At 27.2% G+C, this 11,880-nt stretch overlaps 1 protein-coding gene across 1 annotated transcript; it reads right to left on the bottom strand.

The window, feature by feature from the left end:
* Positions 1 to 3,870: 3,870 nt before the first annotated feature.
* On the bottom strand, positions 3,871 to 11,207 carry LOC145741685 (galactose-3-O-sulfotransferase 2-like). The gene is made up of 9 exons (XM_082559315.1): positions 11,118 to 11,207; positions 8,010 to 8,130; positions 7,830 to 7,921; positions 7,264 to 7,381; positions 6,866 to 6,995; positions 6,492 to 6,597; positions 5,837 to 5,988; positions 5,143 to 5,335; positions 3,871 to 4,904 (listed from the first exon to the last, which is right to left on the bottom strand). Exons 2-9 carry the CDS (start codon positions 8,101 to 8,103, stop codon positions 4,500 to 4,502), a joined length of 1,290 nt encoding a protein of 429 aa, XP_082415441.1. The 5' UTR covers positions 8,104 to 8,130; positions 11,118 to 11,207; the 3' UTR covers positions 3,871 to 4,499.
* Between the last annotated feature and the right edge of the window lie 673 nt (positions 11,208 to 11,880).

The raw sequence follows: 11,880 nt of genomic DNA, 5'->3' as shown, positions 1-11,880 counted from the left end.
AATGAGCGCGCCTGGTTTCGCGAAGACTCGATTTCGCTCTTTTTATACTCGAGCGCTTTCCAGCTCTCAATTGTGACGTCACAAACCAATGCACTTCCCTTTCGCGGGCGCGAATTTCAATTGTCGTTCGGGTCACTTTCACAAGACCTAAATAAATCCAACTTTTAATTAAACTTTTTACTCTGTGTAGTTGACTGATTGTCCAACTTTCGCTGTCACTAATTGATTTATATTTTTGGTAACAGATCTTCTTATTTAAAAGTTTTGTGTCTGAAAAATTAAATTTTAATAATTAAAATCTTTAGTTATTTATAAATTCGTGAAGTTTCGTGTTTTTGTTAATTTACGTCATTGAATGCACGTGATCTTATGACGTCACTTTAAGGGTGCAGTGTATATATAGGTTATCTCTATCTTAAATTTATATCCTAAATAAGGTCAACATGTAAATTAAACGCGGTCACGTGGTAAAAATGACGTAATAGGACCACGCAAATTCACACGAGCGCCCAGAACAATGTTGTGACCACATTCCAGTTGGGTGCTTTTCCGGGCACCTTTTGGCCGAGCCCGGGTCCGGGTCACCAGTTTTTGTCATTTTTTATGATTTCAACAGAATTTTGCAACCACAGTATAGACATTATATCCGCTTTTCAACGCGTGTTAATAACTTGTAAAAACAAACTGCTCAAAACACAGGTCTCTGCATTTCTAATTACATTTGCAAGTTAAACTTGGCTTATTTCGGAAGCTTAATAACACCAGTGGCGCCTTATTAGACTTTAGCATATGTAGTCATATGTTAGCCTCCCATATTGTCGTGTGAACATTCTGTCATTTTTAATGTCAAATTAACTTGCTTTGATCACATTTAGGCTCATAACATTTTGTTCCCACAACAGGATTGCCTAATAATCGTTCTCAATAACTTTTGACTAAGCTCACGTATAAGCATCGTTGCGTTTTATAAACAGAATGTTACTACTTAGACTTATTCATACATCCAATTACAAATTTATTTTGTGCTTTAAAGACTTCATAAAAGCTGTAAATTTTTAGCATTTTTTAGATCAAAAAAATACGGATCTGTGATCTTTGCTGATTCAAATTATCCAAAACTTCCCTTTTACACTTTAATTACTAAAATATATAAATTAAGCACCAAAAATCGTACTACTATTTTAAATTATCAAAAAAACGACTAGTTCAAAAAATTCACCGCATTTACCTTTCAATTATGAAACAAAATACGCGGATGCAATTATTTAGAACGTCTTAAAACGGTATTTGAAACGGGAAAGTACCCTAAACTTGACGCTCCTATATAATTACTTACTTCCACGTCGTGGTTTTACGTGAACGTTTACTTAGATCATTAATTGCTATTAACTTGCGCGCTTGTATTTGTTTTGTTGGATAAAGGTAGGGATTATAAAACGGAAAACATTTGTTTAATACTAACTACAAACTAAAGCAATGTTATATTTAAACTTGCTGTTTTTAACTAATTACTGTGCTTTTTAAATCTAAATTTTTTTGGGAAAAACTCTGCTGTTATTTCGTTATTTAAATTTATTGTTTTCTTTTGTTGAACATGCGTTTATAACGTTGGTCAATTCGTGTTAAAGTAACCCAATTTTTAAACTTCGTTGCTTTCGTTTCTTATCAAAAAACAAATAAAAAAGTTAGGCACATATTAACGACAATCCACCCTTACTTGCAAAATATTTTGTTTTCGAAATTATTTGAATGTTCCGATGCTTTTAATGTGTCATAATACCTAATTATTACGAAATAATATTACGTTAACACATCTAAGAAAACGCCGGCTTCAATTACGTCATATTTATATTATACGTCACTAATCATATACTCTTTAATGAAAATTAAAGGCTTATTTCTATTGTGCTTTAAGTCCCTATTTAACTAACGTTATTTTATCTAAGGGTTAATAATGAGTAGTTTATATTTTAAGGTTGTTATTATTTTAATATGTTTACATGACTGGTTTTAAGAAAAATTTTAGCTATGTTTTAAGATCTTTAAATGAAAAAAATGTTTGCTTTAGTTATACTCTGGCTTTTGATGTTTGCTTTATTATAAAAATTCTTATATTTAATTTTTTAATTATTTAATTTTAATACACTTTTTTTTTCTATTTTTTTTTCAAAACAAGTTGAACTTAACTAATTGTTACTAGTCCTAATTTTCTAATAAATAGCAATGACAATCTACTCTATATACAACTTGGGTTAAAACTTACAATCTGATATTTTACTTTTTAATATTTAAAAGAATTTAATTTATTTCGTTTAAATTTTACTAAGAAATCTAAACTCTTCTAAAACTTTAAAAAATTGTTTATATTTTGCATTAAAAATATTGTCTGTTTAACTTACCTTGTACCTTAAAAACTTTAAAAATTAAATTTTTGTCTTTGTAACGACGAATGGTTCTTTACGCGCGCAAAAGATTTTAACTATTATGACGTCACTAAGGTATCCCACCGCGTCGCTAACTTCCCGCGTTCTCGAGAACAAACCAACGTTCTCTTAATCTCGTTCGCTTTAATTAATATTATTGTTGTCCTACAACTCGTCTCACCGTGAGATAATGACGTCACGATCATCGAAAATCACGTGACTTTTTGATGACGTCACTAGAACGGTCGGGAAGGGCAAACAAAAAGTTAATTTCGATTTCCGATCGAGGTTTAATTGTTTGTTGTCGTTTGGATTTATTGCACTTTTGTTTAAGTTGGTTGTTGATTTTGAAAGCGGGAAAATGATTTGTTTAGTAGTTGTTTAACTTAGGGATAAGTAATTTCATTCGTGTAAAATTTATTTAAAATAAAAATGAAAATTTACTTTTTGTTTAGTTGTATTTGTTTAAAAGTTTAAATAACTTAAAACTTGAGTAAAGATGCATACGTTTTTTAAAACATCATATTATTTTTAGTTGGTTTATTTTTTGTAAAATTTAGAAGTTTGAAATGAGGTATAAAAATTTGCTTGTTTAATTGTATTTATTTAACGGTTAAAATTACTTAAGAATTAGGCAAAGATGCAAACTTTTACTAATACATAATATTATTTTTAACTGGTTTGGTTTATTTTTAAAATAAAAAAAAAAATAATTCTTTAATGACCAATTAAATTATATCTGCTAGTGGTCAGCAACGAGCTGTGTATAGTTATAACCACAAAATTTCGAGAAAAAAACGTAACCTATTTTATAGATTAAACTTTTTTATTTCGTAATTCATTTTAAGTTTTTGCTGTAGAACTTTAAGATATATTTAGTACTAAACTTTTTAGTTTTCATAAAATATCTAAAAAAAATGCTTTATTAATTAGTATTTTTTTTATTCCGTAATATATTAATAATTTTTAATGTGGAATATATCCTTGATACTACAATTTTTTTTAAAGTTATGCCCAAGGTTAAGATTATATTGTTGTTGAATCAACATGCCATATAAGTTTAACATTCTGATTTCAAGATTTTTATCAACCCGAAGTCTTACACGTGGTTGAGATTGCGAAATATTTTAAAAGCTTTGTTAAACCGGTTATACAAGTTGACCACACAATACACGTTATCCCACATTTCTAAGAAATTAATTTTTAATAACTCTTCTTTTTTAGTTTTTTATCATTTTGTGATAAAAGTGTAAAAACCCAAATTTCAAAATCGAATTTTTAATTTGATTTTTTTTTAGAAATTACATTAGTTTTAATTTAAAATCTTATTTTTAAATTTATTAAGCGTTTTTTAAGCAATGCATTAAGTATATAGTTAATAAGTAATAAAACAAGAATTAAATACTATAAAAAGAAAGTATTGAGATAAATATTTTGTTTTCAACAACGCACTTTAGAAAACAAATTCAAGGTACTATAAATGCTGCTATATTGTGTTAGTAAAAATAGAAATATTAAAAGTATTAATGTTCTAGCCTATAATTAAAAAATAAGAAATCGTGTTATAAATAATAAAACAAACTAAACTTGAACACATTGGCACGTTGATGGCATTGAAATTTTATCGCCCACAGATTTGTATACAATAGGGCAAACTATTAAAGAATAATTTGCTAACACAATTCATGGTAAGATAGTTTAATTGGAGAAATTGCAAAACAAAAAAAAATAAATATTTCATGTTTTTCCAAATTAATAAATATATAAGCTATTATCAACCTAACTTTTTTTAGACAAGTAAGGTAAAGGTTTTGGGCAACAGTTTGGTCTTTACAATGTTGTTTTGAATAATTAAAGTCAGGATAAGTTATGCTTTTAAAACTATAATCTGTTTGCTCTCGTCTTTACTTTGTTTTAAATGATGTTTAAGTGGATTGAACAGGGAATTGTGTTACACTTGTAACAAATTTTTCTAGTAAATAATCAACACATTGAATTTGCACGATAAAAATATAAGTTTTTCAAATTTCTATGGTGCGTCACGTATTTGTATTTGTAATCTCACAAAATTAAGATTTAATCATTTTGTAGAGCACCAGTTGTAACTTGAGTAAATAGTTCAGCTCGATCAGCTAATTGTGTTTCAGATAACCTTGACAAACCTTCGGTATTTTCATACATTTTCTCTCTTAAATATTCTCCATAAACTGTTTCAGACCAAGCTAAATGTTTACAATATAAAGAAGGTTTTGGTCGAAGTTTTGCTCCCAAGATCCAAGGTTTCTTTTTAAAAGGTTGATACGAGTCAATGCATAGATTTTCAGCCTCTTTTTGTTTTGCTTGGAACGTTTCTACATCTTGTGCCATTCTGTCAAGTCCATATTGGGCAACTGATTTCCAGAAGGTTTTGTTGAAGTAATCGTAAAGTTGATAATCGGCTTTGTTCCACTTTAAAATTTTTTCTCCAAGTTGTTCGTTAACCTAAATAAAATAAAATGTGAAATACTTTGATTTATGCAAAGAATTTCTAAAAACAAATGATTTTTAACTTAACAAGCTATATCAGAAAGTTTAATTTAATCTTAAATCAACAACCAATTATTTGTAAGCTGATGGACGTTTAATATTAACAAACTATATCACAAAGTTTTATTAAATCTTGAATATATTGAATGTATGTTTTCTGCCAAGCTATGTTTAGGTTGGTTTTGTTACTCACCTCTGTTTTAGCCTCTTCTATCCTCATCTTAAACTTAATGTAAACAATATCATCCCAGTCCCAGCACATGACGTGCTTTAACATCAACAAACTTTCGTCAAAGTAATCAGTGATAAGAACAAGTGAAAAGGTGTTGTCCATCTCTTCGATTTTGGAACCAATGTAACCGTCATCATCAACTGACACATCATTGCTAAAAAAATATGTTTTTATATAATAAATTTAAGTTTTTCAACAAGTTACTTTTATAAAATTCTAGTAAATATCTTTAAATGTAGGGCAAGGATATGTTTGCCTAAATTGTAAAGTAAATATAGGTTTTTTAAATTGGTGGTTGCCAAAATGTTTATGATAACATGCTGTTTGTGAAGATTTGGTTGCTCTTAAACGTCGTTTACTTAATTCTACATTAACCTCAAGGCCGTAATGGTTAGATGTTGTTTTAATCTTTGCAATCTAGATTTGGGGTATATCTACGAAGTGCAAGATTAATATCTAACCGCATTCCCAAGGCATTATTTATTTAGCTTTTAAACTAAATTGTTGAGTCATGTCCAAAACAAATATATTGTTTTTTGAGAAGGATAACAAAAAGTTATGTAAATGTTGTTTCAAAAACAAAAATTGTAGTTGTAAATAGGTTACTTGTCTATGCTTACTATAGAACATGTAATTTAAATTTCATTTAACCTACCCAATGTCAAAAAACATGTGATTTTTTGAGCGGAAAAACCAGTCCGTATTCTTGCTATAATATTGTTCTGGATGATCGTAAAATGTTTCTAATCTTAAAGATGTTGTCGATGCGTCTACGTCTTTAAGCCAATCATTGAAAGGACTTTGATCCTAGAAAAACATGTATTGTTTGTTATTACAAAATAATTTATGCTTTATTTAGTCTTTTCTATAATTTTGTTGATGGATATAATTTACAATTTAATTTTAGGTAATGACCTATTTTTAAAAGCTGACTTTATCAAGGGAGCCATTCATTATTTAGTTTTGGCATACATAGTCTAATGTTAAACTATATGTTGCATAACATATGAGATAGATTCAGCAATTGCTTTATATAGTCATTTTTGCAACGAAAATAATATCGTGATTTGTCAAGTTTCAAGTTAAGATAGTGTCTTGACCTACTTAATTAAAACGTGCCAATTAATTTTTAATTTAAACTAAATAACTAAGAAGAAATTAACTTCATGATTTGTTAAGTTATTATCTGTTTAATTACAGTTAAGATCTTGCAGCTTTATACTAAATTTCTTGGAATCGTTAACGCCAAAATCTAATCAAACCGGGTAACTATTCTCATTAAAGGCCAAGCCCAACTAAGTGTAGCTTACCACGAAAAATCCAAATACCGATTCCACGTTGTCTTTCGGTGCACGTATGATGGTTATGTAGCGCGTATCATCGTACATTATGTCTTGAAGATTGTCAATGTTGAATCTAATAATATTTATGTTTGTAATAATTTTTGAGAATTCTAAATAAAATGTTGTAACTTAATTTAAATTTTGTGCAAGTGTTATATATATATATATATATTAGCCAAATTAAAACATACAGATTGAACAAAAATGTATTTGACCAAAGCAAAACATATAATTTTAATAGGAAATCCTAATTTTTAACTACTTATTTAAAGTTTAAATTTGTTTGTGGCCTGGTTTTTAGTACTTTAAATAAAATAATTTATAGTTGGTTGTATATTTACCGAAAGTGGTGTCCCAAAATGTTGTACTTTGGTAGTGGTGGGTCAATAAGTCGTTTATCAATATAAGCTGGGTAACCTCCAAGTTCCCAGTGATCTTTTAGTGGTAAACCAACAGTCAAGTTGTGTGTATCTAATCATGTAAACAACTTTATATTAGTTTGTGCCTTTTTAACATAATTTATATTTCATTGCTCTTTCTTCATTAGATTTTTAGCAATTTTGTGTTTTTTAAAGTAAAATTGTGTAAAAAAAAGTAAATTTGTGTACACATTTATGTAACAAATACTAAAAGAGTTTGTTCTACTTAATTCCGATCATATTTGTTGTAATATGTTACAACTTAAGTAAAAGATGTCTTGACACTGTAGCAAACATATAAGGTGTTTACTTTCAATTACCTGCAAATCTTAACATAATGTTTGACATTGTTGAGCTTCCAGTTTTATGAGTCTTTAAGAAAGCAACGTTAGTGACTGGCTTTGTACATTTTGATGTTACTTTACGAAAGCTTGACATCTAAAAAAGGTTATTCAGTTTAACTTAATTGTGTTTTTGTTTAGGTTAAAAGTTCTTTTATTGTATTTGTAAAATGTATTTCAGTTGACATTTTATTGGTTTAGTTAAAGTGATTTCATTACAGCAATGTGTTAAAAAACAAACACTTTATGTAGATTCTATACCAGATATCTAGGATTATGTAACAAAAAAAAAACGATTTTACAATTTAAAATGCCATACATATTACATAAGCTCTATAGTTTCATGTTAAATACACATGTACCGCATAAAAACATATTTGAAAGTTTGCTGAATAAAACAACTATTTAATTGTAAATGTTGTTAATAATTTATACGAAAAAAAATTTAATTTATATTAAGAAATATGTCCTACATTTTTTGTACAAAATTAAGTAATTTTTGTATCGTGTTTTACATTTAACAGATATACTAAAATTAATTTTACCTTTGCGTTTGCTGGCTTATGTTGAGTACTAGAAAATTTTGATCTGACGTTTATTCCTAGATCGCCGCTTCGAACCGACCTTACCTTTAAACCTTAACAAAATATAAAGTGTCATTTTAAGTGGTATAACACTATAAAGTAGTGTGTATAATATATATATAATTATAGTTATACACTTACTTGTTTTTGGATGGTTGAATGACCATAATATAAAAGCACACAACACCACTAATGTGATCTTAAAAAATGGGGGAACTCTTCGTGAGTTTAACATTGTAGTGGTTGGTAAATTTGAATTCGCCTAAATAGATTAAAAATTGTGTTAATTAAAACCAAAACTAAATGTGTGTTAGGTTAATGTTTCATGTGGATTATAGGCAATAATTGGTTGTTTTTTATTTAGAATTTATGTATATTTAATTTTGATTAGGTTGGCAATAGTTTACTTGTAATAAAAGTAAATTGGGTAAAAAGAAGGCAAAATTTATTTTTCGTAGGTAAAAATTAAAACTTATTTAAGTAGTTTAGTATATTAGTGGTTCAAATATCAGTTGACAAAAAGTGTGTCAAGTTTATTTTTATGATAAAAACAGTATTTTATATCAACGGACATAACTATTTTAAATAAGTAATATTGATTTTCTTGCAAGTTTTTTGATTGACATGTCCACTGTGCATCGCAATCCATATTTAAAATTAACACACAATACAATTTAGGATTAACAAAAATTTGTGCCCCGAAGCAATATGTTCCTTATGACTGCACTCATGTAGATTGAGTAAAAAGGCAGAATACTGGAATATCTAGATTTTTTCTATTTTTTCCACGTAAGCCAGAAGATTAGGCCAACGCATGGAGTGCATGTATTAATTAAGTGTTTATATAATCGTAGGTAAACCGCTTAAAAAGAATATCGTGCAATACGTGGTTAATTTCGAGTTTTACGTGGGCTGAAATTTGCGGTTAATCTCACCTAAAATCAAATTTATTTTAAGTTTCTGGTTGGGTTTAAAGTGTTAGATTAATTTTTCTTTAAAAGCGTTAATTTTTCGCACAAGTTAATTTTATTTTGATGGAGAATCTTTAAGAAAATGCAACGTTTATAAATGGCTTGGTACTTGTTAAAGTTGTTATATAATTTAGTTGAAAACACAAAAAAACCTTTCTTATATCCACCTACAGACATAAACAAAGTTATTTTGCAATTAAGTTTAATTTCCCTAAATTATTTTTAAAAGTATGCAAATTGATATTGACAACCCACACGAATTTATTCGAAAACTGTGTTTTACTAAGATATATTTAAAGATTAAATTTTGGCTTAAGAAACTTTATAAGACTCAATATTTCAGTTTATAATATATATATAGTTAAAACACTTTTTAGGTTTACTGTATTAGAAAATCCCTTTTAATATAATACGAATTTAATACACTTTTGAAACATAAACATATTAAATTGCTATTTGAGTTATGAAAATATGAACAAACAACTATAGATATATCAATAAAAAAGCTTTTAATTAACATATGAATAACCTATTCAACTATAAACTTACAAGTTCAAAAATGCATAATATATAAAACTATATGTGGCTTATTAACTTTTCAATTTTTCAACTTTTTGTGCCACATAAATATGTATTGGATTTTTTTGTGTGTTTTATTCTATTTAACATATACCTGGTTGAAAATCTTTTTCTGATTATGAACTTGTATTCCATTATTGGGATAATCTCTTCTATAAGTTTTCTTTAAAACATATCCACACAAAACATTGATTCGAACTAATGTTTTCACATTACCCATATCTCATAGTTTCTACCTGATCTAAACTATATACATTTTAATTAGTACATTGTAAAACTAAATAAACATAAATAATTACTCATTTTGAAAATCTATATTTAAATGTTTCACTTAAACTAAACAATCTAATTCTGCTCAAAACTTAAGTACCTTTAACTTATATTTTGATAAAGTTTTCTATGTTATTTTTATCTCTTATAGAAATAAAACCAATATATACACATACAAAAATAACCCTACATTATACTAATACTGTACAATACACTATAAGGAAAGATAGTCTACTACTACTGCAAAGTAAACTGCACCCTTTGGCGTTTAGTAATTAATTGCCAGTTAGTCTTCCTATGCCGCATTATAACCACCACTTAAATATCCTAGACAACTGATTGTCATGTTTAATACAGAAGGGAAATAACATTCAAGAGTATTTGTTAAAACATCTTGTATCTTTTTGGCTGCTTTAGATTTTCTTACAAAATATGACCAAACGTTTGCTATAGTTTATGCCTTGATCATTCTTTTTCTATATAAGGTAACCTTATATCTTAATTTACATAAACACGTTTGTCAAATATTTTATATCAATATAATCATATTATTACAATTTCTCTGTCATTTGACAGCAAAATATTTGAAAGTAGATATTAAAATATCTTTTTTTATTAGCTTTGGATAAGTAACAAATTTCTTTCAGTTACTTTAATGTATGTAGTTGTCTGTATGGCAAATATATACAACATAAAAGTAATGATACCTTTAAACGAATGCTTGTTTATATAAGTTGTTAAACCCAGGCATTTTAAACTACGTTAGATCTATCTACCGTGGAATTATTTGTTTTTAAATTGTAATAAATTATATTTTTGATTATTGAATTGGGCTTTGCTAAATCTAAACTTAAAGTAGGTTTTGCTAAATCTAAACTTAAAGTAAATAGGTAAAATTGTATTTGTTTATTTGATGGTTTTTTAACATTTGATGAATTCCAAATTGAGATGTGATATTTTCGTAATGTCCGCAAATTGTACATGTTTGTTTAGAGACATGTTTTTGAAGTATCGTTTATTTTTAATGTTTAAATAACTTGCTTCGTATATAGCTTGAACCTTTTTACGGTGTAATTGATCAATTATGTAAGGTCACTACGGCTGTAAAACTCTACTATATTTACTGAGACCCTTTGTATTTAAGGATTTAAACAATTGTAGCAAATATAAGTTTTCGTAAAAGTTAAACGAATTATATATCGAGAATTATATATCGATACCGAATTATATATCGATACTTAATAAAAGCCAATGTTATTAGAATTAAAATTATTTTTTTTTACTTTATGTTATAGTTGTTTTTGTGTGTTTAACTTAAATTAAAATCTAATTACTAAAAAATTTACTTATTTAAAAAATGGGTTTAGTTTTATTGAACAAAAATAACAGTTGACAAATCTGTAACCAAAACAATGAAATTGATACATACCAATTTAAGTATTACGTTTCTGTCCGTTGTATTAATCTATGTCATCAATATTTTAAACAACATACAATTTAGTTTAACTTAAAGTCCTTAAAGAATTAAACAAATACAAATTTAAATAAATCAACTGTTACTTTTTTTGTGTTTTTGTAATAGCTTGCTTGAATAATTTAAAATTAAACTTTTTTTACTTTCTGTAAATATTGTAAATAGTTTTCTTTTCTTTCTATAACTTTTAAATTAGAAATAATTTATTTACACAAGTTTTGTACATTATTTAAATTTTAAACAAGTCGTCTCATATTACAATATATCCACGTTAGTTTGGAATTTAATTTAAAAAGTTTTAAACATAAAATAATCCTACAATTGCTGAAATTATATATGACTAATGTTTAACTATCCTAAAATTGTAATAAACCATATCAGTTTAGCCTATACACACCTATATACTGTATATAGCAATGCGAATTCAAAGTTCTAATCTTGAACTACGATTGCCCAGAGGCCTTGACTGTCTCTTAACAAAAATTGATCACGTTTTTGTTAGCCCAAATTTTTCGAAGTGTTTTAATTACGGCGAACAACTCAGTTAAAGTATAAACTCGTCGCCTTTTTCACACTAATGACGTCATAATTAACCACACAAGAACTTGACGTTCCATTGGTTAAAATGAGTCATACGTTTGTGTAATATGTTGATTGGACTTGACCTATTTTGGGACACTTTTATGATGATTTTTTTGTTTTTTTAAGTTATTTTTGA

Source organism: Corella eumyota, chromosome 2 (assembly GCF_963082875.1).
Source record: "Corella eumyota chromosome 2, kaCorEumy4.1, whole genome shotgun sequence".
Lineage (NCBI taxonomy): Eukaryota > Metazoa > Chordata > Ascidiacea > Phlebobranchia > Corellidae > Corella > Corella eumyota.
This window is presented reverse-complemented; position numbering and strand designations above follow the sequence as displayed.

Bases quoted from the DNA above. Each gene is read 5' to 3' on its own strand.
- LOC145741685 (XM_082559315.1), bottom strand. From the start codon at position 8,103: ATGTTAAACTCACGAAGAGTTCCCCCATTTTTTAAGATCACATTAGTG. The intron at 6,996-7,263 runs GTAATTGAAAGT...TTACATGATTAG, and splicing joins CATTATGTTAAGATTTGCAG to ATACACACAACTTGACTGTT. The intron at 5,336-5,836 runs GTAGGTTAAATG...ATATTTTTTTAG, and splicing joins CACATGTTTTTTGACATTGG to CAATGATGTGTCAGTTGATG.